The sequence below is a fragment of the Chlorella variabilis genome, assembly GCF_000147415.1.
Source record: "Chlorella variabilis unplaced genomic scaffold CHLNCscaffold_4, whole genome shotgun sequence".
NCBI lineage: Eukaryota > Viridiplantae > Chlorophyta > Trebouxiophyceae > Chlorellales > Chlorellaceae > Chlorella > Chlorella variabilis.
The window spans coordinates 442,481-466,836 of NW_005435084.1; the positions used below are offsets into that span (position 1 = coordinate 442,481).

Consider the following 24,356-nt stretch of genomic DNA (forward strand, 5'->3'; position numbering starts at 1 on the left):
GGCGGCGGAGCCGGCAGGCAGGACCGGCGCCGGTCCGGGCGCGTGCAAGCCGGGCGCAGCTGCTGCCGCCACCCGCCTCTGTTCCCGCCAGCACGCTGCCCCCGCCCCGACCCCCAGCCTCCCTGCCCTGCCCCCCGCAGACGAGAAGGAGGTCATTGCTGATGCGGTGATCATTGCCACCGGCGCCGTGGCGCGGCGCCTGCCTTTCCCGGGATCCGACGAGGAGGGCGGGTACTGGAACAAGGGCATCTCTGCCTGCGCGGTGTGCGACGGCGCGGCCCCCATGTTCCGCGGCCAGCCCATCGCCGTCATCGGCGGCGGCGACTCGGGTGGGGCCCGCGGGCCGGCCTGCTGGCTGGGCTGCTGCTGGCTGGGCTGGGCTGGCTGCCGGCTGGGCTGGCTTGCTGCCGCCTGGGCTGGCTGCCGCGGCTGGGCTCACCTCCCCGTCCTACTGCCGACAGTCCGCTGGCCTGACGCCGCCCGCTGCTGACTCTGCCCTTCCTCCCGTTTGCCCTCCCGGCCTGCGCGCCCTCCTTTCTTGCCTTCCCGCTGCCGCAGCCTGCGAGGAGGCCCACTTCCTGACCAAGTACGGCTCCAAGGTGTACATGATCCACCGCCGCGACGAGCTGCGTGCCTCCAAGATCATGCAGAAGCGGGCGATGGAGCACCCCAAGATCGAGATCCTGTGGGACAGCGTGGTGGAGGAGGCGTACGGCAACGCCAAGGGCATGCTGGGCGGCGCCAAAATCAAGAACGTGAAGACGGGTGGGTGGCGGCGCGCGGGGCAGGGCAGGGGAGGGGAGGGGAGCGGGCAGGGGCCCAGGCTGGGGCGCCCGCCAGCCCCCCTCCCTGCCCGGGATGCCTGCGGCCGCTGCCGTGGAGGCGCACATGGCTGGCGCGCGGCGAGCCCGGCCCGCCAGCGGCTGCTCCGCGGGCCAGAGTACCCACCAGAGTTCCTGCGCCCCGCTCCCGTCCGCGCCTCGCAGGCGAGATCAGAGACCTGCCGCTGGCGGGCCTCTTCTTCGCCATCGGCCACGAGCCTGCCACCGCCTTCTTGGACGGCCAGGTGGGTGCCGCTTTACCTTGCCTCGCCCCGGCCTCCTCCTGCACCCACCCACCCACACATCCTGCCTTACACACACACACATCCTGACACACACACACATCCTGACACACACACATACCATCCTGCCACGCACGCATATCCGTCACCCCCCTCCCCACACACGCATCCTGCACCCTCCCCACCCACCCCCCACACACCCACCAGGTCGAGCTGGATGAGGACAAGTACATCATCACCGCCCCAGACTCCACGGTGACCAGCGTGCCGGGCGTGTTTGCGGCGGGCGACGTGCAGGACAAAAAGTACCGGCAGGCGGTGACGGCGGCAGGGTCGGGTGCGTGGGGTGCGGGGTGAGGGGGTGGGGGGTGCGGCGTGTGCTCGCGTGGCTGTGCGGTGGGCCGAGCGGAGGGGGGCGGGCGGCTGGCGTGGGTGCGCGGGCGTGCCCTGGCTTGGGTGCCGGTTGGTTTGGCGAGGGGCCCCGCTGGCAGCTGCCCAGGTGGCCCTGGGCGCCAGGCGCCAGGCGCCAGCTGGTCGGTTGCGGCCTTGCTAATGGCTCGCTCCCCACGCCTCCCACTGCTCCTGCAGGCTGCATGGCTGCGCTTGAAGTGGAGCATTTCTTGGAAGCACACGGGCAAGCATGACAGCTGGCAGCAGGCGGCGCGGCTGCTGCCCCGCCAGGCGCGCGACCCCGGCTGTGACATCGGCTCGCCAGCTTCGGCCCTCCTGGCATCATCCCAGCATTTGATTCGTATCCCTTTTGCCATCTAATGTAAGTGCCAAAGTCAGGGTGCGCAATGCCGAGGCCTGAGCCCGTGTTTCGGGACTGTTCTCTTCTGCTGGTGCTTGCTGCTCAAGGTCACAGTGTTGCATTGTGCTTCAGCCGTTTTGGGAGATTGGGTTTGGCAGAGAACGAGTGGCATACAATTGAAAAAAAAGAAGGCTGAGGGCATGCCCTGCGCAGGTGTTGAAGTAATAAAGGTGACACTGGAAAGAGAGCAGGGCCAGGCACACAAGAAGGAGGCAGTAGGGCTTGCGCACTCGCAAAAGGATGCAGAGGGACTCCAAGTCACTGGGTTCCCCTGGGAGGCTGCGGAAGAGGGGATGCTGTTACAGCCCGGGCCGGCGCTAAAGAGAACAGGGTGGGTGCATTAAAGGTACAGCTGAGGGTGCAAAATCAGAGGCCTTGGCAGCTGGAAGGAACTTGGAGCAAGTGCTGGTAAGGACGGCGGCATTGCCGGCACACAACCAGCCACACAGAAGTGTAGGGGACAGTCGTTGGTCAACACATATGTGACCGTCACACGTGACGTCAGTCGACGGAAATCCGGGCATCTGTTTGATTTTTAGAGGGGGTAGGCTTTGCTAGCGATTTTTTCAATTCAAGGATGTGGGAGTCAAAGAGCGCACTCGCTCACAAGCTTGGACCGTACATGCAGGTGCCAGGCTTCATGGCAGGCACTCACAGGCTCTCGCGAGTGACTGCGTCGCCGTCGCCATCTGGACTGTCCTCCCTGGGCCGCTTGGTGCTTGCGGTGCCCCGTGGGCTGCTACCAGCTGGCCGCTCGCCTGTTGCAGCGGCAGCGGTGCCTAGCCGGAGGGCTGGAGCGTGCATGCAGTGCTGCTGCGCCGAGCCGAGGCTGGGGTGGGCAGCCGGGTCAGCCAGCAGCTGCTGCAGCTGGCGCAGCTTGGCCATGTTAAAACCCGAGGCGGCTGCCGAGGCCTCGGCAGCGGCGCTGCCGGCGCCGACGGGCGAGCACAGCTCGTCGCTGCAGGTCGCCTCTAGCTGCTGCTGCTCCCCCGACTGCTGCGTGGGAGGCGGTGGGCTGCTGTCAGGCTGCTGGTCGCAGACCACAGCATCCACGGTGGCTCTGATGGCTGACACCACCTGCCACAGCCGCTGCTGCTGCTCCGCGGCCGACGAGAAGGACGCCAGCGCTGCCGCCTGCTGCTGCAGCAGCTGCTCCTGGCGCTCCATGCGCTGCTCCTGAGCCGCCACCTGGAGCAGCAGCTGGCGCAGCTGATCAGCCTGGGCCTGCTGCGTCTGCAGCAGGCCCACCGCCGCAGCAGCCCAGCCGCTCTCCGACAGGCTCAGGCCGGCGGCTGCCACCACTGCAGGCGTGCTCCCACCTGGCTGCAGCCCTGCTGTCTCTTCGCCTGCGTGCTTGTGCTTGTGCTGCTGCTGCTGCTGCTGCTGCTGCTGCTGCGCCTGCTGCCTCTCTGCAGGCTGCTGCTTGTCGGCGGGGCCCAGCAGGGATGCAATCACCTGCACCAGCGGCAGCTGCTCCGATGTGCCGAGGGCAGAGGGGCCAGAGGATGGCCATGGCAGCACGCCCAGCGCCTGCTGCGGCTGCGCCTGCTGCAGCTGCTGGATCAGCTGATGCACCAGCGAGCCTGCAGCGGGTGGGCCGTTGCTGGTCGCTGAGCCGTCGCCAGCAGGGGACAGGAGGCTGGTGGTTGTTGCGTCCAGGTGTGGTGCGGCATGTCCATGCTGCTCCACAATCGACTGCAGCATGCCTTTGACCAAAGCCAGGGGCGACTCGTGGGCTGCCAGCTGCACTGGAGCCGGGGTCAGGCCCATGCCGGTGCTGCGCTCCTGTTCCAAAAACTGGGACGGAGGCTGCTGCGGCGGCGGCGGCGGGTGCGGCTGCTGAGGCTGAGGCTGAGGTGGCTCGAGAGCTGGGGGCCGCTGCCCTAGGACGGGGCCCAGCAACGAGGCTAATGGCAGCGTGGGCTGCGCCCGAGGCGGAGGCAGCTGGCTCATGAGGGGCCCCAGTGGGGCTGCCTCAGCTAGCGGATGGCGGCCATACCCGTCTGACTGGTGCCCGCCGTCGCTGGCCCCATCCTCGGATGGGTCTGCGGCCACTGCGGCCGCGGCTGCCGCCACTGCAGCCAGAGCTGCCTCCACTAGCTCTTCCTTGGTGCGAGGCTCCGAGTCACGGGCTCCCACCTCTGCAAGGCCGAGCAGAGCAGGCAGAGCAGAGGCAGGCTTTTGTGTTTAGGATGGGTTGGGTAGTGGGCAGGCATGCTGAGAAGGTTGAGTGCCTCCCAGCCCACACGCATGCTAGAGTTGAAAAGCTGGTAGCGGCATGCAGCTTTAGACACAACTCCTGCCTTGGCCCAAGTGGGGCCAACAAGGCACAAGCAGCCCAGCAGGCGCCAGGCCGCCATGCACACGGCCGCGCACCTCGCCCCACGCTGCTGAGCCATGCCTTGAGGCTGATGTTCTGCGGCAGCACGCGGATCGTCTCCCGCCACTTCTTGCGGTAGCTGCGCCCTGCGGGCCAAGGCAGCGCGAAAGGCCGGCAGTGGGGGGAGGAGATTTCAGCTGGAACCACACCTCTGCATACCTCGGCACTGATTGCAGCACCCCAGCCAGCAAGCCACTCCTTCCTGCTGCACAGGCATGCATGCGTCGCTGCCGATGCGTCTAAAAGCGGCCCTCGGCACAAGAGCCACAGCAGAGCAGCTCCATTCAGCATGCCCCCCAGCTCGCCACCCACCTGCGTGCGCCTCGAACGCGTTGCCGCTGTAGATGCATCCTCCCGTGCTGTGCAGCTCCAGGGCGCGGTCGGAGCAGCACTCGCCCATACACTTGACGTACAGGACGCCGCCCGAGGTGGTGGCGTCGCCGCCCTGCTGCCGGTCTGCGTGCAGCTTGGAGCTGCGCTCCAGCAGCAACCCTGCAAGGGGGCAGCTTCTGGGGTGTTATGGGCAGTGGGCATATGCAGGGGGGTGCGTGGCTTGCAGGGGCGGCCCTGGGCAATTGCAATGCGGCACGCCGCGGCGACAGGCAGGACCGTCCCCCTGCTGTTAGGGACGGTGTTCCCTGGCGCCCACGGGATCGCCCGCCTTCCCGTCTTCAATTTCCTGCCCTCAGACCGGCGAGCCAGCTGCTGCAGACGAACAGCAGCATGCAGGACGCTCAGCGCACCAGAGAGGGTTGCCTCCGCCGTCCCACACACAACTGGAGCAAGGACCTTGTAGCCCAGAGTGACCAGGCGCCGCTCATCGTCCATAAAGCGGCGTGCAGCGAGCCGCAGCCGCGGAAAGCGGGCTGGCCGCGAGGCGGCTCCGGGCCCCTGCCTCTGTGGTGGCGTATTGCGCTTGCTGCCTGATCTGTGTCGCCCCGTAAGCCGGGGGAGGGGCGCTGGGGCCCTGACAAGCGCCCGGGCGGCCAAGGGTCTGCTCAGGCTGACAAGCGGGGCAGGGAGGGCCCTACCTACCTCCGGAGAGGCATTGGCCACAAAAAGGAGCGGAAAAAGAGATGTGATGCAATGCATGGGGTGGCCCCCGTAGCGCTTCAGGGCGCCCCCGGGGGCGTAAAGTATTAATCATACCGTGACATCAATACTAGGGGACACACATCGCGCACTCTGCAGTGCAAATGCATGTCAAGTGTCTGCATGCGGCCTGCGCCGATAGGTCGCGACCTGCCAGCTGGCGCCGCCAGCACCCGGCGGTGTGGCAGCGGGCACTGGAAGGCAGTGCTCGGCGCTGATCCCCCCCCACCGCACTGCCCGCCCTCGCCGCCGACCCGGTGCAAACATTCAGGCGTCCAAGCACATTCACGCAACCCGTTTTCAAGAACAAGGAGCGAAATGTGAGATAGGCAGACTCCTCTCCCCCCTGCTCTGTCTGCATGCACTGCATGTGGCACCCCACCCCTCCCTTTCCACCTTTTCCACCTGCAGCGCCACAGCTGGGCCCGTAGCATTCACTTGCTCCATAGGGGTGTGACAGACAGACAGACAGACAGAGACTCTCCGCTCGGAGCGGATAGATCTGCTCCCAAGCCATATGGCTCGGGCTGGCAAAGCTACTGACGCGCATGCCACTGGCAGCTCAGGCTGTGACATGCAGATCGCGTGCGCCGGCTGCATGATGTCTCCGCCGCTATTCTCTGCATCGTGGTTGGCTCGGAGCTGGCACGGCGCTGAAGTGTTGCAAGAGTACGGCCAGCCTGTGCTGGCCGTACTCGTCAACAGCAAGTTGCCACACTGTGCACAGGCCATTCTCTGCTAGCCTAGCCTGGCCAACGCGCGGTGGGTAGCGCTGCCTGCTTTGCCGACCAAGCTTGCTCGGCGGCCCACGCTGCCTGCGGCAGAGCAGCCCAGAGTGCGGGTGGCAATTGGGGAACTGCCGCCGGGCGCTGGCACCTGGCAGGCGCGGCACCGCTGTCGCCGTGCTCCAGACCGCGCGCAGCCATGCTCTCAAGGCAACTTGCAAATGCCAGGCGTTGAGATGAACCGACCAGCAGCGGAACAGCACCGGCGGCGCCGAAGACGGCAGCAGCACCGTCGTCAGCACAAGTGCTTGCCAGTGGCAGAGTGAGGCTGCGTTGGACAGGATCTGCCCTGCTCCTGCCGTGCTTTGAAGAAGCGGGCCGCTGACGGCGGGTGGGTGCCTGCCCGCCTTTCATCGCAATCCAGCCGGGCTCCTCCCCGGTCAAGGAGCCTTCGAACCGACCGAGGGCAGCAAATCGACCCCGACTGCGGGTTGTCAAAAACTATTGCACGCGCCGGCTTGTCCTCAGCCGCTGCAAATCCTCTTCCAATCACGTTCCAAGAGGCTACAGGCAAGTCCCCGGTGGCTGGCAGCGCCCCTGCAGCGGATCGCCCGACTCAAACCGGGCTGTGGCACGCCGCAGACCCTTTTGCGCGCCTAGGAACGTATTTGAGACAGTGCAGAGCGGCACAGCGGCAGCCCAACAAGTAGCAGCTCACCAGTGGGGCACCAAATTTGCACAGCCTTCCATTCCCGCGGAGCACCCCCGCCACCATGCCGGTCACAGCCCACGACCTCACGCAGCTGGGCGAGATCTGCAACAGCATCTGCTACCACCTGGTGGCCCACCTGTCGGCGGTCGCCGCCGGCGTCATGCCGTCGGGGCCGCCCGAAGTGGCGCAGATCTACCAGCTGGCCGCCAAGCTGCCGCATGTGGAGCACAAGCAGTGGGATGCGATGGCGCGCCACAAGAGCAGCGGCGCCGGCTCGCCCGGCGCAGCCGCCGCCGGCGCCAAGGAGCCCGGCAAGCGAATGAAGTGGACGGCCGACACGGAGCAGGAGCTGATCAAGCTGGTGGAGGATGAGCAGCACCGCACAGAGCTGCTGGGTGAGGAGGAGGAGGAGGGGTGCAGAGGTTTCCTGTGCCTGTTGCATGGGAGGCTCGGTTGCGGGCAGCGCACAATGCGGCACGTGCCGAGCCGAGGGAGGACGTGAAGTGGGCTGCTGGCCTGCCGCGTGCTCATTCCGCTGCAACCGTGCGGCTCGCCGACAGGCACCTGGGCCGCCGCTCCCGGCCTCCTGGCCTCTAAACCCACCGCTCCGCCCCGCTGTTCCCTGCCCGCGCAGGCAAGGAGGGCACGCGCGGCGGCAACGTCAACTGGGCCTCTGTTGCTCGCCACTTTGGCTTCACCAACGGGGCCGCCATCAAGGCCAAGTACGGCGAGCTGACGGGGGCGCCGGTGGAGAAGAAGGAGAAGGTCAAGCGGGAGGACGAGGCGGCAGGCGCGCCAGCGGCGGGGCTGCGCATGCCCACACACCTGAGCAGCTGGCTGCAGCGAGCGCCGCGCTGAGCGCGTTCCAGCCCGGGTGCTGCTGCGTGCCAGCCAGCGCGCGTGTTGTTCTGCGCGTGCAAGCACCCGCCGCGCACGCCAGATTCCTTGCCCAGCTGCGGCTGCCGGCGATTGCAGGCGGCAGACGGCTCACCGCGCCTGGCCCCCTCCCTGCGCCGCTCGCCTGCTGCTGCAGATGGGGAGAAGCCCGCCAAGAAGGCGAAGAAGGCTGCACAGAAGGAGGAGGAGCCTCCCGCTGCGCCGCCCTCATCGGCTAAGAAGAGCAAGGCGGTGGCGACCGCGGCGCCCACGCCCGTGGCGGAGCCCACGCCCGGCGAGGAGGCCTGGAGCAAGAAGGAGGGGCAGGAGCTGGTGAAGCTGGTGCAGAGCCAGGACGAGCGCAAGACGGTGCGCTGCTGCTGGGGTGGCCAGGCCGGGTGGCTGGCTGGTTGGTGGCCGGCTGCAAATGTACTGGCGGGGCTGGCCGGCAGTGCTGAATCCCTGCTCAACCCACCCCGCCGCAGGCATTTGGCAAGAAAAAGCTGCGCTGGAAGAAGATCAGCGAGCACTTTAGGAAGAAGGCCAAGGCCTGCAGGAAGCAGTACACCAAGCTGACGGGCAAGGAGGCGCCAGAGGACGAGGACTGAGCCAGCTGTTGTAGCGGGTGCGGCGCCGCTGCTCGGCTCAACTCAACTGCTCCGGCTCAGTCAGCGGCGGCGCCGCCGCTGCTCTGCTCGACAGCAATCGAACATCAATGACTGAAAGCAGGGCCAGCGCCCGTTTTGTGGGCGCTGTATCGGTGCCTGCGCACTGAACACAACTGACGGATCCTTGACGGACAGACGGAGGCTGCAGGGCGCATGTGCCCCGTCCGCTGGAGCGCGAGGCGAGGGCGCTAGGGATTCATGCTGCCGCCTCTGCTTACTTGCACAGACCAACACTCGGTGTGACACAGTTGGTTCTCACTCCTTCACCGCACTGTTCGCTTCATGCCGTTGTTATTGGACAGGCTGTTTGCATTGCCTTTCTTGTTTGACCCTTCACCATGCATGTGCGACTGTTTGCTGTAATGCCATGCCATGCCAACCTAACTTTTGGTTCACCCGGCAGCAGAGGCGGCAACCTCCAGCCGGGCGGAGCGCCAGGTCGGCGGACGATCCTGTGGAAATGCCCAGGTCATGTCCGTGACACATTGCTGCTCTATCTGCCGCTGCTGCTTTCTCCGAGCTCTAAGTCAGCGAGAGTCGAGAAGGATGTTAAAAGTGCCCTAGATGAGGAGGGAATGGGCCGCAGCTGCGGCCTTCCTGCTGCTGCTCAGCATGCCAGCCCCAGCACAGGGCTGGCGGCTGTCAGAGGGCGTGCAGGAGGTGCAGCAGCTTGGCGAACCGGGAGCCTCCCCAGCGCTGGGCGACAGCGACAGGCGGGCCTCTATGAACGGTTTCTTCGCCAGCAAGAAGCAGGAGGTGCTGGAGGCGGAAGGTGGGGCCCCTTTGGAGGAGGTTGCTCCCCCACCTGCCGAGGGGCAGAAGCCCAAGGAGACCATTGCGCAGGTGAGGTGCCAGGGCAGCGGTGATGGAACCGGGGCAGGGCGCGGAGGGCGCAGGAACAGGCCTCCCGCCCATTCCAGCGGCGCCGCCCGCCGGCAGGCAGCGCGGGCTTTCTCTGCTGCCAGCCCGCCTGCTGTGACAGTTTCGCTGCCCGGCTACGTCGATGCTGGGCCCGTTGCATGGCCCACCGCTGCCGCCGCCCTGCACGGCTTCCTTCCCCGCTGCCGCCGCCCGCGCTGCCGCCGCCCCACACCGGCTCCCTCCCTGCTGCTGCACCGGTGCCACGTCAGATTCTGGATGAGGCGTTGAAGGAGGAGTTCCAAAAAGAGGAGGACCACAAGGAGGGCGTGGGCCAGCACTTCAACGAGACCGCCGCCAGCGACGAGGCACGCGCGCTGCGGCGGCCAGGCCTGGGCTGCTCTGCCGCTGCTTGTGGGGGCGTGCCTGGGCCGTGCGCTGTGCGGTCGTGCACCCACCCACCCGCCCGCCCACCAGGCGCCCCGACCTGCAGGGCACCAAGGAAACCGTGATCATCATCAGCAGCAAGAAGGAGAAGGAGAAAGAGCTGGCGCGGAAGAGCAACGCGACGGAGGAGGGGGAGGGTGGCGAGCACGCGCACGCCACCACCGCCTCCTCCGCGGCCGCCGCCGACGCCGACGCGCAGCCCGGCGACGCGCGCCACATCGCGGGCGGCTCGGGGGGGCTGGGCGAGGGCGCGGCGCTGATGGGCGCGGCCTCGGCCGCCGACGCGGCGGCGGCGGCCACCGACAGGGCAGCCGCAGACAAGGAGGTGGAGGAGAAGCGGAAGCAGGAGCTGGAGGAGAAGCTGGCGGAGGCGGCGGAGGCGGATGTGGACCGCATCATCGACTCCCAAGACAATGAGTATGTGCTATCCAAGCCTAACGAGTGAGTCTGCGGCTGGGGGCTGCATGGCGGCTGCCGCCTGGTGGTGCTGGCCGGGTCGGGGCTCCAGCTGCAGAGGCACGGGTGGTGTCCAAGTGCGGTAGACGTGTCAGTACCCGGCTGGCTGGGCAGGGTCGTGCAGCTGGTCCGGGCCGCGCCGCGCGGCTGCTGGCGATGGGGAGGCAGGGGTGTGAGCGGGCAGGCGTCGCCAGCAGCTGCAGCCACGGGAGCGCGCGCGCGCCTGCCCCCGCACGCCTGCCACCGCCTGCTCACCTGCCAACACACGCCTGGTCACCCACAGCTCACCTGCCCTCCCTGCGCCCCGCCCCCGCCCCTGCAGCGACACCATGGGCATGAACCTGGACCCTCAGTTTGTCAAGGACCTCACTGTGCTGATCGCGGCCTCGGCGGCGGCGGGGCTGGCCATGGGCGCCGTGGGGCAGCCTGCCATCAACGGCTACTTTGTGGCGGGCAGCCTGGTGGGGCCGGGCGGCCTCAAGCTCATCAAGGAGATCGTGCAGGTGCGGCGGCGGCGCCGTGCGGGCTGGCTGGGGTGGTGGCTGGCGGGTGGTGTTCCGGGATGGATGGGCGAGCGCCGGTGCAGCGGCTGGGTGGGCTGGATGAGCGGCCCCAGGCCGCTGCCTGCCTGCCTGCCTGCCTGCCGCCGCAGCTGAGTCACATAAGCACGCACGCGCGGGCATGCCTCTGCCCCTGCCCCGCCTGCAGGTCCAGTCTGTGGCCCAGCTGGGCGTGCAGCTGCTGCTCTTCACGCTGGGCCTCGAGTTCTCGCTCACCAAGCTGCGCGCGGTGCGGCACGTCGCGCTGCTGGGCGGCCTGCTGCAGACCGCGCTGTTTGCGGTGGTGGCGGGGATCGGGGCCAAGATGATTGGCGCCAGCGCGGCGCAGGTGCGCGCTGCTGCGGCGACGGCGGCGGCGGCGGCGGGCCCTGCAGCTGCCGCCGCGCTGCAGCTCCGCGGCCGGCGTGCCCGCGCCCGCCCGATGTGTGTTGCCCATGGCCGCATGCGTGCTGCCCTGCTGCCGCCCCTGCTGACCTTCTGCGCTCATGTCTGGACTCCCCCCGCCCGCCCACCTCGCTGCCCTGCTGCCCTGCAGGGCGGGTTTGTAGGGGCCATGGTCGCCATGAGCTCGACCTCCATCGTGGTCAAAGTGCTGGCAGACTACCGCACCAGCAACACGCCGGCGGGCCAGATCACCATCGGGACACTCATCCTGCAGGCGCGTGGCGCGGGCTGGGGCGCTTCTGTGCCTGGGGCGCATCTGCATGGCTGGGGCGCGTCGTGCGCCGGGCCTGTTCTTGTCCCGCTGGCCGGCGGGCTGCCGCAAAGGCGGAAGGAGGGACGGGGGGCGCGGGGAGTGGTGCCTGCTGCCTCGGCCGCGTCCCACTCGCCCAGCGGTGGCCTCTCCCTGAGCGCCGGTCCCCACCCTCGACGCCTGCAGGACTGCCTGGTGGGCCTGCTCTTCGCCCTGATGCCCGTGCTGGCGGCCGCCGGCGGCGGCTCCGGCTTTGACATCACGCTGCTGCTGACGGTGATGGGGCGCGTGGTGGCCAAGCTGGCTGTGCTCGCGGTCGGCGCGCTGCTGGTGGCGCGCACCGTGCTGCCGCCCGCGATGCGCGCGCTGCAGCGCCGCTTCGGCCCCGACTCCTTCCAGCTGGCCGCGGTGGCCTTCTGCCTGCTGTGCGCGCTGGCCACCGCGCGGCAGGGCATCTCCGCCGAGCTGGGCGCCTTTGTGGCGGGGGTAATGCTGTCGGCCACGGAGCAGCAGGAGTCGGTGCTGCACAACATAGGTGGGCGTGCGGCGGCGCTGGGTGGTGCTGGTGTATGCGTGTGACTGTGTTGGTGGGTGGGTGGGGGGTCATGTGAGGCGAGGGAGGGAAGCAGCCAGCCAGCCAGCCGGCAGCCCTGCGCTCTATCCCAAGCCCCTCCCCTGCTGCTTTGCCTGCCCAGACCCCAACCAAACCCGCCCCTCCCTCCCGCCTTGCCATTCCGCTGCCGCAGAGCCGGTCACGCAATTCTTCCTGACCCTTTTTATTAGCAGTACCGGGCTGGTACTGAGCCCTGTGTTCCTGCTGGACCATCTCCCCATCCTGGCGGCAGGCGCCCTAGCGGTCATCATCGCCAAGACAGTGCTGGTGAGCTGCCAGGGGCGGCGCTGTCGCTGCGCGGCGGCGCACCGGCAAGCCGCTCGGTCGGCCGTGCCGCCGCGCAGCTGGCCCAGTGGGCCCCTCTTCCGCCCTTCCGCTCCCCTGCACCCCACACCGTCCCTGTGCTCCCGCCCATTGCTCCATTCCTCCTCCAACCCTCCTCTCCCTTCCCTGCTGCTCCCCGGCAGATTGCCATTGTGGTCAAGGCCTTCAAGTATCCCGCAGATACCGCACTGGCTGTGGGCCTCAACCTCTCCCAGATAGGGGAGTTTGTGTTTGTCCTCCTCTCCATGGCCAACCAGCAGAGCCTGCTGCCCGAGAGCGTCTACATGCTGCTGATGGGTGGGCGCCTGCTGCTGCGGGGGCTGTGCTGCTGCGGGGGCATTACTTGCTGCTGCCTGTGGCTGCGCTGGCGCGGCTGTGCTGCTCATGGGCGGATGCCCGCTGATGCGAGGGCAGTACCTGGTGCTGCCTGCGGCTGCGCTGCGTTGCTCTGCGGCTTATGGGGGGTTGCTGCTGCCTGTCTCTGCTGAAGCCCCCTGTCTCTGCTGCTGGCGGGGGCGATGCATGGAGTCGCATTGATCTCTATGCCGCGCCAGCCACTCGGACCGCTGCGGTGCTCGGCACATTGCGCCCCGCTCAGTAGATCTCTCTGACCTACAGTTGCCCAGCCTCAGTAGGCCTCTCTGACCTTCTTGCCTGCCTGCCTGCCTGCCCCTGCCTGCCTGCCTACCCCTGCCCTCCTGGCCCGCAGGCGTCACCGCCCTGACGCTCCTGGCCACGCCGTTTGTGCTGCAAATCAGCAACCGCTTCATGCCAAAGGCTCGGGGCTACCCAAACGGATTAAATGCTGGTGACCTGGAGCTGGCCGGGCTCATCAGCAATGGCAACGGTACCGCTGGCACACAGGTGCGTGCGTGCAGTGGTGTGGTGTGTGTGCGTCTGTGCCGACTGCGCTGGCTGGCTGGAGCTGGTCGCCGCTGGGAGGGACTGCGGCTGTGCTGCTGCTGCTGTCCTCTGGCTTCAGCCTGGCGCTAAGCTGCAGCGGGGAGGGGGTCGCTTAGGCGTGGTTTCTATGACCGGTCTTGGGAAGTCGGGGCGGTGGCGGCCTGGCTGCATCAATGATGCTGCCTGGCCCGCTGCCAAGCCAGCAAAGGCCCAAAAGGGCGTCCGCGCTTGGCCCAGTCGTCGTGCCAGCCCGTTCGCTGTGAGGAAGCTCACATGCGCGAGGCCCTCACTGCCGAAGGCTGTGTGGCTGCCTCAGGCAACTGGCGGCTCCGCCCCAAGTGCCCAGAAGCACCCGCCCACCGGCCCCGTCCACCCGCCCTCCGCCCTCCACGCTCTGGCCTGCAGTCTGCTGACCCTGAGCTGCTGGACAGGGAGGGGCAGGGCCCAGGCATTGATTATCATGGCGTCCGCATCTCAGGGCCCACCATCGCCGCGGATGTGGCGGCGGCGGCAGCGGCGGCCGCAGCCGCGCAGGGGCAGGGCGCGCAGCGAGGCGCGGGCTCTCAAAGGCCGGGCTCGGCCCTGGGGCAGGCCGGGGCACAGCGCAAAAAGCAGCCGCCTTGATGCGGCGCCCCCGCCAGGCGCTGCTGTGCATTCAGCACAGGCGGTTTGGGACCTTGCTGCGCCGCCTTTCGTCACCTTGGTTGCTACTCCTTATTTCCCATTCACTCATCTTATGCCGTTTTTTTCATTCCATACGCCCTCGCACACATGCCTGCATTCTCTGCACACCTGCAACAATCAACTCTCCTGGCGCAGCTGTCAAGGCCGCCACACGGGGAAGCAGTACGCTGCTACCTCCTCCATGCAGCAGCTGCCACTGGCTGCCGCGCCACCTCGCCTGGCCTGCAGCCCGCAGCCCCAACCCTTCTGTTCTACTTTGCCCTGCCGAGCACGTCACCCAGCCGCCTGCTGTGCTGTTCGCCTCCCGCCTGCCCTGCCTGCGCGCCTGGCCTGCAGAAGCGGCGCGTCAGCATCCTGTGTGAGACCCCGGACAAGGCGGTCACCCCCGAGAGCAGCCCCTACCCCATCAGCAGCCGCGCGGGCGGGGTGCCCACCCCTCCCTCCGGCCAGCTGCTGGGCACGAGTGACTTAGACCTGGCAGAGGGCGGAGGGCTGGCCCACAGCCTGCAGCCGGTGCTGACCAGGCTGGACCACCGCGGCCCCGCGCTCCGCACGCACAGCGGCGCCGGCGGCGGCCAGCTGGACCCGCATCCCAGCGACAGCGACAGCTACAGCAGCCCGGCGTTCACCGCGCAGTAGCGGCGCGGGCGCGGCGGGGCAAGCGGGCGCCGCCTGCCGGCAGTTTTCATGTTGCATTGTTTTCTCTTCCCTGCCCACCATTGTATCATAACCTGACGCCTGCCGCACCAGCCGTTGATCGGTTGCTGCATTTTGGTTCCGTGCACTTCCCTAACCCTTTCAGCAGCAGAAAAACACACGCACACACATTCAACGTGCTCGGCGCATCCCCTACTTGCCCCATTGCAAGCCAAACTCAACTTAGAACACACACCATTGCATGTTAAGCTGCACTTCAACACACACAGAACAAGCGCAGCCATGAGGATGCCCCCCGGCGCCAGCAAAGGGCGGGAAGTGCATGGCGCTGCTGAGGGGGGTGGTGGTTACCGTTGGGCCAGCTGCAAGCGGGACGATGGGTGCATAATTCCTTTCACTAGCTTCCCTCTCGATGGTTTTCTCACAGTAATCAACCTCTTCAACAGCGCAGCTCGTTTGAAAATCGTCCCGCAAAAGACGTGCATGGCGCTGTGGCCCCGGCGGGGAGCGGCGGGACAGGGCGGCTCAGCCAAACAGCGGCGCAAACTTGGCCCTGTTCTGCTCCAGCCACGCCTCCAGGCCCAGCACCCCAGGCACAAGACGCTTCGTCTCTGACAGCGGGCGCAGCTGGCGCATGTCGACGGTATCGTAAAACAGGAACCTGCGGGAGTGTGTGGATGGGGGTTGGAGTACGAGGAGTGGCGGTGGTGGTTGAGTGTGAGGGGCATGGGCTGAGCGGGGCAAGCAGGGGCAAGCGGCAGGGATGGCGAGCGGCGCGCGGGCCGCCGGCCATGAACGTGTGAGGCCGACACAGCGCAAAGCACAGCTGCGAAGGGAGCTGTCCCATGGCAGCAGACCTCCCCCCCCACTCCTGCGCACACACCCACTCACATGTTGGCAAGGTCCTTTGCCACCGGCTCCGGCACCCCAAAGCCGACCACCATCTGGGCCCAGTCATCGTGGGGCGGGGTCACCGCCGCCACCTGCGTCGCACACGCGTGGACACCACGGGCAGTCGGCCCGCGCTGCGCTAGCTAGCTGCTAGTGGGCAAGCAAAGGCCTCCTGCGCTAGCTAGCTAGCTACGGCTTGTGGGTAAGTGGAGGCCTCCTCTCTCAGAGGCGGGCAGGCTGGCTGGCTGGCTGGCTGGCCGGTGCGTCGCCGCTTCTGTCCCCCCCAACACAGAGAGCAGCATCGCCGCCGCCAGCCACACATTCCAGCACACCCCGCCGCTCACCTTCTTTCCAAACACCTTGCTGAAGGCGGCAGCCACGTCTGCCAGCGTGGCCTCCTCCCCATTCACCCCGACCCGCTTGCCCGCAAACGCCGCCGGCCCGCCCGCAATCACCGCCGCCGCCACGTTGCCAATGTCGGCGGTGGCGTTCCAAGACATCTGCGGGCGCAGGCTGGCCGGTGGTGGATGTGCGTTGCAGGGAACAGGCAGGGGCAGGCAGCAGGCAGCCAGTGGCAGAGCGGGCATGGGCAGGCAGCGCTCCCGGAAGACCGGGGTGGGGCGCAGCGGCGGGCAGGCGCGGGGCAGGCAGGCGCACTGTGCGGGTGCGGGGTGCCGGCTGCAGCAGGTTGCAGAGCAGCAAGGCAGGCCACCCGGCGGACCACCCTCGAGTCACCCCACACACCCCACACACCTTGGCCTGGCACGGCTGCGCGATGAGGAAGGAGCCGTCTGGCTGGGGCTGGGGGTCCATGCCGGCGCCTGGCAGCAAGTTCTCGTAGAAGACAGAGGGATAGACGCAGGTCCAGGCGGTGGGCAGCTGCAGGGGCAGAGGCGGCAGGCGGGAGCAGGGCAACAGAGTGACGGCGACGCCATGAGGGGCAGGCGCAGGCGCAGGAAGTGGGCGGCAGGGTGTGTGCGCTGGCAGGGCGGCGCCGGCGCAGCAGCGCTGCCGCCGTCTGTCGCCTCGGCCCTGCTGGGCCTGCCTCAGCCGAGCCCTCCTCCCTTGTGTTGCCGCCCCTGCTGGGTGCTCCTGCCGCAGCATGCCAGCCCAGCTCTGGTCCCACCTGCTCCCTCAGGTAAGCCTCCACCTCAGACTTGGCGTCAAAGTGCGGCACCGTCCTGCCCTTGGAATCCAGGGGCTGGCGGGAGGGCGCCAGGGCGGGGCGGGTGTCCTCCAGGGAGCTCCACACAAAGTGCTTGACGCCCTCCGCCTTGGCTGCGTCCACCAGGTTCTTGCCTGCAGCGATTCAAGTGAATGGTTGCATCATTGATTGATTGAGTGGATTTGATAAGACTGTTGAAAGCGAAAAGGGGAGGTGACCAAGGATCTTGCAGGTGGGTGGCTGTGCGGGGTGGCGGCTCAGGGCTCATGCATTGGAGGGGGAGGGGAGGCAGCGAAGCCAGGCCACCAACAGCAGCAGCAGCAGCAGCTGCTGCTGCAGCAGGCAACCGGTAACGATGACAGCGCCCCGCGCCGGTCAGCCGGGGCCGCCGCGGCGCCTGCCGCCCACCCACCCTGCTGCAGCTCGCGGTCGCCGTCTCCCCCGCAGGCCACCCAGAAGTCGGTGACCCCAAACACGGCGTCGCAGCCCTTGAAGGCCTCGCGCAGGGAGACGGGGTCATCAAAGTCGGCCTTGACCAGCTGCGGAATCATGATGGTGGACAGGGCGGTGGCAGGCGGTGGCGGGCTTGGAGATGGCGGTGGGCAGTTTGCGGAGGCAGTTGTGCTTGCATTAACAGGCCCCAGCAGCGCGCCCCGGCTGTCCCACTGCACCCCTCACCTCCACATCCGGCCCGGCCAGCTTGGTGGACGAGGGGCTGGCGGGGTTGCGGGTGAGCGCGCGCAGCTTGAAGCCACCGATGCGCTGCAGGGCGGCCAGCACTCCGCCGCCCTGCTTGCCTGTGGCGCCGCACACGCCGATCAGCTTGCTCATAGCCGGCTTGACGGACGCTGGAGCAGCAACGAGGAAGGCGAACGCCGAGAAGTCTACTGGAGGAGAGTGTCGGCAGGGGCGATCACAGGCTGCCACGGGTTTGTGGTGAACGCCGGACAAATAACTTGGCTATTTATAGGCTCAGGTGCTGGCTGACCAAGAAGGACTCTCGGTTGAGGTCATCTCTGATCCGGCAAGGGGGGTGGATGAGGCGGAGGAGTGTTCCGAATGCCGCTTATTCGATGATGGAGAGCCAGCAAACCCTCGTTCTGGGCCAACGATTTCTGCAGTACCAATGCCCGCCGCCGCCTTTGGCGCCCGCCGTTGCAATGAGCTGTGGATCGCTGAGTCGCCGCTGTAGCATCTGCTTTGCCAACTACGGCGGGCCACGCTGGTGGCCGCAGCACTCACAGCCAACTAAGCTCTCTCGTCCTGAACGGCAACGCTGCCGCCGCGGCGGGGCGGCCGGGCTTGACCACAGTCCACGCTCCCTCTTCATTCAATGATCACATCCACTCTTGCATTTCGTTACCTGCAAAATGGAGCGGCAGGGCGCTGCTGCATGGCAAATCACCGTTTCCACCCCTTCACAGCGCCGTGCTCACCTCCCCTACCTCTCTCCTTCGGATCCGACCGGCTGCTTTCTCCCCTGCGCTTATGGCTGCACTGCCTGGAAGCCCATACTAATATCCCATTGTGAGCCGAGACAGTTTGTAAGCAAGTGCACCGTGCAAGCCCGTTGGGAGTCGGCCAGCAGGCTCCGGCGGCAGGTGGCGGCGGGAGCTGCGCGGCGCAGCTCCAGGAGGGCGACCAAGGGCTCCGCCGCCCGCTTCCCATGCATCGGGGCAGTCATGTGCTTGCATCCATCGACCACCCGCGCTTCCTTGGGTTTGCTCAAGGCACGTGCACAGGCATTGCGTGGCCCTGGCCCCCCGAAGTTCTCACGCCTCGCCGCCCCCCAAGCTTTGCTATTCGCGTCATCATGATGCTTTTCGCACCTGTTGGTGCCGCATCTGCTGCCAGCCTCGGCTGCCTGTGGCAGTGCGCGAGGGCTCTCACGGCAGCCACCGCTATCACCTCCCGACACCTGTCCAACCAGCTGGTGCAGCGATGCACATGCACCCAAGCGGCGGCGGCTAGCAGCCAGCCCTGTGCGACACGGGGGTTGCCTCCCTCCGCCGCCGCCACCGCTCGAGCGCCAGGTGTCCTTGCGGCCGCCTCAGCCCGCCTGCTGGCGCAGTGGGGGCTGCTCCCTGGGAGTCTGGCACTGGTGAGCCTTCACCTGGAGCATTGTATCGTAAGCAGCGCTGTGCTTCCCACAAGCGAGTCCCCTGTGTTGCCCGCTGAGAGCGGCCCTGTGTTCCCATTTCTGCGGCCGTGCAGGGCCTGCAGCCTGCAGCGGTTCCGCCCCGGCAGCGGCGCTACTCGTGCAGCGCCGAGCCTGCCGCATACCAGGACCTGGGCGAGCGCGTGCTGACGGCGCGCGAGCTGGAGCCTCCGCCGCTGTGGCAGCCGCGGCAGGACCCTCACCGCCTGCTGTCACGCGACGCCCACACGCCGCCGCCCGGAGAGGCGCTGGAGGCGCTAGGCCACCGCTTCTGTGTCATGGACACAGACCGCTTCTCGCGGGCAGCGCTCAAGTTGGCGGCGGCCAGGCAGCACGCCCTGCTGGCACACGCAGAGGGCGTGTCGATCCACCTCAGGGTGAGCTTTCTTCCTCACCTCAGCGCCATGCTGGAGCCAGCATGCCACGGTCCATGCCGGGGCGGCTGCTGCCACAGGCCGTGCAGCCCGGCCTGCGCGCAACAGGATCCCCATACGCGGCGTGCTTCTCCACCTTGCCTGCCCCTCCCTCCCTCTCCCTCCCCCACCCGCCCGCCTTTACCTCCCACACCTCGCCTCCACCTGGCCTGCAGAGCCTGGGCATCGGCATCGAGGGCGTGGCGCGCCTGCTGCAGCACTGCCCCGCCCTCTTCAGCTGGCCGCCGCAGCAGCGCGCCGAGCCGCTCTTCGCAGAGCTGATGGGAGAGAGGCTGGGGCTGGGCGCGGCGGAGGCCGCAGAGGTGCTCGTCTGCTGCCCCGCTCTGGCCAACACCAAGCACGTCATGCCCTCCATTGTGCGCCTGGTGGCCCACACCCGCGCCGACTCCCTGAGCGAGGCGTAGGGCGGCGGCCAAGAAGGCCGGCCGCGGCCTTGCCACCGCAGAGGGTGCCCTGTGCACTTGCTGCGGCCCCGAAGTGCGCAGCTCGTCGCCCGCGTTCCAAGAGTGGGGAGGCACGCGCTTGTATGAGCCTCCTGTTGACAGGATCCTTTTTTTGTCGAACCCTCAATTCATGTTTTTTCCAGCACTTGTTTCATTTGTGCCCACCGAAAAACGAATTCTTTAAAGGGCATGCTCCACCATTATAGCGCCTAGCCTTGTTCACTGCCATGCGACGTTGTTACATATGATACCCCCCGCACTTGCGTGCCCTCTGCGCTCCTTGCGCCTCCCTGTTTTTGCAGCTGGCATTTTTGCAGCCCGCTCCGTTGTTGTTTTGCTGGCGTTTTCCCCAGTTTACGCAGAGCCAGCCGCCTGCCTGCAGCATCTATTCTGCAGGCACCTGAGTTTTCTCGAGGTCCGACCCATGTGTGCAGCCAGCCAGATGCGCTGCATGCAACCAACGCATCTGCCGTGTGCCATTTGATTCATTTGCGCTGCCCATGCATACATACAAGCCCCGCAGCCGCCCGTGCTGATCCTGTAACCCGGTCGCACCGCACAGCAGCCTAGCGGCAGCCAGGCCAGAACAGCAGCAGTTACAGCGGCAACGGCGAGACTGCCGGGTTGGTTGGTGCAACTCTGCCGCGGCCTGGGCAGCGCCCGCCTCACTTCTTGGCGGGCTTGGCCTTGGCCTTCTGCCGCCGCTCGTGCTCCTGCAGCAGCTGCTCCAGGCTGACCGTGGCCCAGCCCTGGTCGCCCAGCTGTGCCTTGACCAGGCTCTGCGCGTTGTCCACCACGCAGCTGACCAGGCCAAAGCCATACATCTGCAGGCCTTCGTGTGTGCGCCCCGGCTTGGGCAGGAACGCCACCCCTGTCTCTTCCGCATACTGCTCCACCAGCTGCGGCACGAGGAAGAAAGCGAGGAGGGAGCGGGGCAGAGGAGGCGCAGCGCGGCAAGGTTGGAGCAGAGACGAGGGAAGGGGTCAGAGGGGGACACAGGCACAGCAGAGAATGAGACGGCGCGCGACTGCGCTGCACTCAGGCACATGCCCAAACCGCCACCAAGCAGGCGACCCTGCCGCCTGCCCCCCCACACCCACACCCACCTGCCGCAGCGTGAGGTCTGAAGCATCGTAGTGCGGCGTGGGCAGCGTGGGCGGCAGCGGCGGCGCGGCGGGGCCGCCGCCGGCTGCCACCTGCGGCGCTGTCCACGACGACGGCGGCGGCCCGCCATCCACCGCCGAATTCATCAGGTTGAGGGCGGCGCTCAGCTGCAGGGGTGGGAGGGCCAGGGACGGCAGGAGAGGGAGGCGCTGGGTGCAAGGCAACAAAGCAGAGGGTCCAGCCTCGCCAAACCGACGGCAACCCTGCAGCCCCAGCCGGCTGCCGCAGCTGGCGCAAATCTGTTCCTGAGGCCTACTTATATTGTAGTAATGTGTTTATCGCCAGCCACCCACCTGCGCCCGTATGCGCTCATGGTCCAGCAGGTCCTGCGGGAACAGCGACTTCCAGCCCAGGTACCTGCACGTGGTACCAGACAGTACAGGTCACCCGCTGTGCGATGGCAGCCACACGCAGCAGAGGTGCGGCTCCCCAGGGGCTGTGGCTGCGGCAGCGGCAGGGCGGCCATGGGTGCGGCCAGCTGAGCAGCTGCGCGGCAGCGGCCCCGCCTCACCAGCGCGTCACTTCGTCGTAATTGGGGCTGTTGGCCAGCCAGTGGTGCAGCACGGCGTGCCACTTGGGGAAGAAGTACTGCTCGAACAGGGAGGCCATCTGCAGGAGGGATCAGGCATGGCAGCAGGCGGGTGAAGAGTGCAGGCAGGATGCCTTGTGTGGTGCCTTGTACACAATGTTCTCTCCCCTCGCCATCGTCTCTGCAGCAGCGTCTCCCCATTGTCGGGCCTGACCTTGACCACCCAGGCAGCACCGTGCACACATACACGTGGCATTGCCATGCCAGGCGGGTGTGCAGCCGACTTGCCTGGTTGACGGACATCACGTCCTGCCAGGCCAGCACCCAGTTGAAGGGCTCCAGCTCCTGGTGCAGCGGGTTGATCACCAGCTCCTGCACACGTCGTACAACAGGGGCAAAAAAACAAGTAAGATTGGTTTCAGGGAGATGGATCAGACGAGAGACAGAGGTTGTAGCGCGTGTGAATCACAAAGAAGCAAGCTGCTGGCAGTCGGCAGCATGTTGGCCTTTGGTTCCATGTGTCACCTGCAGCGCAAAGGCCAGCTTGGGCACGATGCTGCGCGCCAGCAGCTGCTCCCAGTCCTTGGGCTCAAACACCTGCAGGCAGATGAAGGCATACATGGCAGCGGGTCAAATCTCACGCAGTCGAATCATCCACCACTGTCAACGCAGCCTGCTAGATAGCAGCGGCAATCAACCCCACGCAGTGGAGCCACCCGATGCAGCACGCAAGGCCTGACTTGGCTGGATGCAAGGGCCGCAGCGCGCCTTGTGCCAGGGCGCCAGAATGACGTGGGCGCTCTGGTCGGACGGGTGCCAGGCTTGCAGCGCGTTTGCAAACTTGAAGCGGATGACTGGCCAGAGCTCCGCCATGGGCGCTCCCAGGAAGGGCTGCGGGAGATGCGTGTTGAGGGGCAGCGTGGGGTGTGAGCGTCGGCAGTGGGCACCGGAGTGGGCTGCCTGGCTGGGTTTCAGTGCTAGACCAAGTCCACGTGGCGGCGGCTGCCACGCCCCCGCACCGCCAATCCCTAACCACCCAGCCAGCACGCACACCAACCCGGCCCGCCAGCCGCGCCAGCTGGCCCGCTAGCCCGCTCACGACTTCAGCTCACCAGCCAAGGGTGCACCCAGGTGTGCAGTGCCACTGTGTCGCGCAGCGGGTCCCAGGCCTGTACCGCCAGGCGCAGGCGAGGCAGTACCAGCGACTCCATGATGTACTGCAGCGCCGCCCCGGGCAGTACCGCTTCCCACGCCTCCACAAACCGCTCCAGCCGCGCCGCGTCCCTGCAGCAGCGGCAGCGGGCAGGGCAGAGAGTCAGGAGAGCGCAGCAGGCCAAGAGAGCCGCACAGGCTCAAGCCGTGTGAGTATAACCAAGCGCTGTTTGAGCAGCAGCGCCGCTCACCACACCACCAAACTCGACACATGCCACACTCCCACGCCTTGCCTGGGGTCCCAGTCATTTGCCAGCTCTTTCCGGAGCGGCGGCAGCACCAGCTCAGCCACCAGGCGCATGTAGGCGTCGCCGCCGCCCGCCAGGTCGCCGCCACCGCCCAGCACCGACCCCTGCGCCGCACCCTCGCTTTCCAGCAGCGGCCGCCAGCCCGCAAATTCGGCGACAGGCAGGCCCGGGTCGCCCAGCGGCGACCACTGCTGCATCAGCTGCGCCAGGCGCGGCAGCGCCTGCGGGCGAGGAGGAGGGGAGGGGAGGCAAGGCAGGGTGTGTGTCGGGCTGGCGAGGAGTGGGCAGCCGCTGGCCGCATTCACGCCTGTGCACTGCATCCTGCGCTGGACTGCAGCATGGTACAAGTGCTGCTGCCTGTACCACAGCCGTACCTGCGCCAGCGCCGCCGCCGCCAGGTTGTACATCACATACTCCTCGCGGTACTGCCCCCGTACCTCGTGGTACACCCCCTCCAGCTCAGCCAGGCTGCAGTACCGGCGGCAGGCACAGACAGGTGCAGGCGGGTGAGCAGATGATGAAAGCAGATGGTGCCGATGAGGCAAAGCAGGCGGCCACAGGCCACCACACAAGCGCCCGCAAGGAGCGGCCCCTGCCTGCTTGGCACAAGCTGGCCAGCACCACAGCGGCAGCGCCACGGGGTTGGTCGGGCTGACCAGCAGCACAGCAGCCCACCTGAGGGGCTCGTTGGCTGCCCGCGCCACCGCCGCCAGGACAGCCTCCAGCCGCTCGGCAGCCGCCGCCGCCAGGCGGGCCTCCTCCTCCAGCCTCTCCTGCTCCTTGCCCAGGATCACGGCCGTGTCCTTCTCGTGCCTGCACACGGCGCCAGCGCCGCAGATTTCAGCTGCCACATCAGCATGCCCCAACCACCACCACCAGGACCGCCTTGCCATCAAGCCACACCACAAGCACAGCAAGCATGACAAACACAACCCAGCCAATCTAAACCCCGCCGCCGGCTCCCAGCTCAGCCCCCGCAGGCGCCCCCCACCTCATCTTGGCATCCAGGCGCTGTATGTCGTTCTCGGCCAGGTCGACCAGAAGCCGCATGTTGTGCTGCAGCTCCGGCATGGGCACTGCACGTGTGTTGAGGGGGGCGCAGGTGTGTTGTGTGTGCTGGTGCTGGTGGCGGCGGGGTGGCAGGAGCAGGGGGCGCCAGCAAGAGGCCGGCGGGGCGCCAGCAGTAACAGAACCACACGAGGGGTGTGCACATGCAAGGCGGCGTGCAGGCGGCGTGGGCTGGTGTGGCCGCCTGCTGACACGGCGCAGCGCAGGGAGCTGCTGTGCTGCTGTCGCACCCGAGCCGCCGTCCCCGCGGTCCTCCTCCACATTCAGGTGCTCCAGGTTGGTGACCAGGCGGGCCTGGGGCCCCCGCATGTCGATGATGGTCTGCCGCTCCACAGCCGCCGGCTTCTGCTCCGACTCCTGCAGGCACGGGCGGGAGGGCAGGCGGGCGGGCGCAGGCCGGATGGGCTGCCTGCCCTGCGCTCCAGGCCGCGCCGCCAGCTGCCGCGCCGCCGCAATCGTGCGCGGCGCTGCTCTCAAGGCGGTGCCGGCAGCTGCACTGCCGCATCCTCCATCACACACAC

At 67.4% G+C, this 24,356-nt stretch overlaps 4 protein-coding genes across 4 annotated transcripts in view; 2 read left to right on the forward strand and 2 right to left on the reverse strand.

The window, feature by feature from the left end:
* CHLNCDRAFT_57025 (hypothetical protein) overlaps window positions 1-1,854 on the forward strand; it is a gene marked incomplete at its 5' end in the record, with an annotated part of 2,810 nt that extends 956 nt beyond the window's left edge. The window contains 5 exons of the mRNA XM_005849948.1: window positions 141-329; window positions 559-765; window positions 987-1,066; window positions 1,271-1,400; window positions 1,652-1,854. Of these exons, the coding sequence (XP_005850010.1) occupies window positions 141-329; window positions 559-765; window positions 987-1,066; window positions 1,271-1,400; window positions 1,652-1,707 (662 nt within the window). The 3' untranslated portion in view covers window positions 1,708-1,854. The remainder of the gene's footprint in view (window positions 1-140; window positions 330-558; window positions 766-986; window positions 1,067-1,270; window positions 1,401-1,651) is intronic.
* Window positions 1,855-10,423: 8,569 nt separating this feature from the next.
* On the forward strand, window positions 10,424-12,578 carry CHLNCDRAFT_7714 (hypothetical protein; the record flags this gene model as incomplete). Its single annotated transcript, XM_005849949.1, has 6 exons — window positions 10,424-10,591; window positions 10,797-10,976; window positions 11,184-11,333; window positions 11,529-11,877; window positions 12,089-12,222; window positions 12,423-12,578. Coding segments are annotated over 6 exons (1,137 nt in total), but the record flags the coding sequence as incomplete, so codon positions are not given.
* Window positions 12,579-14,931: 2,353 nt separating this feature from the next.
* CHLNCDRAFT_57026 (hypothetical protein) lies at window positions 14,932-17,535 on the reverse strand. The gene is made up of 7 exons (XM_005850198.1): window positions 17,258-17,535; window positions 16,992-17,118; window positions 16,541-16,713; window positions 16,168-16,293; window positions 15,759-15,914; window positions 15,415-15,506; window positions 14,932-15,184 (listed from the first exon to the last, which is right to left on the reverse strand). Exons 1-7 carry the CDS (start codon window positions 17,408-17,410, stop codon window positions 15,049-15,051), a joined length of 963 nt encoding a protein of 320 aa, XP_005850260.1. The 5' UTR covers window positions 17,411-17,535; the 3' UTR covers window positions 14,932-15,048.
* A 2,744-nt stretch (window positions 17,536-20,279) lies between these two features.
* CHLNCDRAFT_50559 (hypothetical protein) overlaps window positions 20,280-24,356 on the reverse strand; it is a gene marked incomplete at both ends in the record, with an annotated part of 5,852 nt that continues 1,775 nt past the window's right edge. The window contains 13 exons of the mRNA XM_005850199.1: window positions 20,280-20,513; window positions 20,721-20,885; window positions 21,072-21,135; window positions 21,290-21,387; window positions 21,557-21,679; window positions 21,833-21,904; window positions 22,100-22,198; window positions 22,420-22,591; window positions 22,711-22,988; window positions 23,142-23,235; window positions 23,443-23,580; window positions 23,759-23,843; window positions 24,066-24,192. Coding sequence (XP_005850261.1) covers window positions 20,280-20,513; window positions 20,721-20,885; window positions 21,072-21,135; window positions 21,290-21,387; window positions 21,557-21,679; window positions 21,833-21,904; window positions 22,100-22,198; window positions 22,420-22,591; window positions 22,711-22,988; window positions 23,142-23,235; window positions 23,443-23,580; window positions 23,759-23,843; window positions 24,066-24,192 — 1,749 coding nt within the window. The remainder of the gene's footprint in view (window positions 20,514-20,720; window positions 20,886-21,071; window positions 21,136-21,289; window positions 21,388-21,556; window positions 21,680-21,832; window positions 21,905-22,099; window positions 22,199-22,419; window positions 22,592-22,710; window positions 22,989-23,141; window positions 23,236-23,442; window positions 23,581-23,758; window positions 23,844-24,065; window positions 24,193-24,356) is intronic.

What these genes read in the sequence shown, in the direction of transcription:
- CHLNCDRAFT_57026 (XM_005850198.1), bottom strand. Translation starts at nt 17,410, where the DNA reads ATGAGCAAGCTGATCGGCGTGTGCGGCGCCACAGGCAAGCAGGGCGGC. An exon ending in AGGCTTACCTGAGGGAGCAG is followed by an intron (nt 16,294 to 16,540) that starts GTGGGACCAGAG and finishes CTGCCCCTGCAG; the next exon opens with CTGCCCACCGCCTGGACCTG. An exon ending in GCAAGGTGTTTGGAAAGAAG is followed by an intron (nt 15,507 to 15,758) that starts GTGAGCGGCGGG and finishes TGTGCGACGCAG; the next exon opens with GTGGCGGCGGTGACCCCGCC.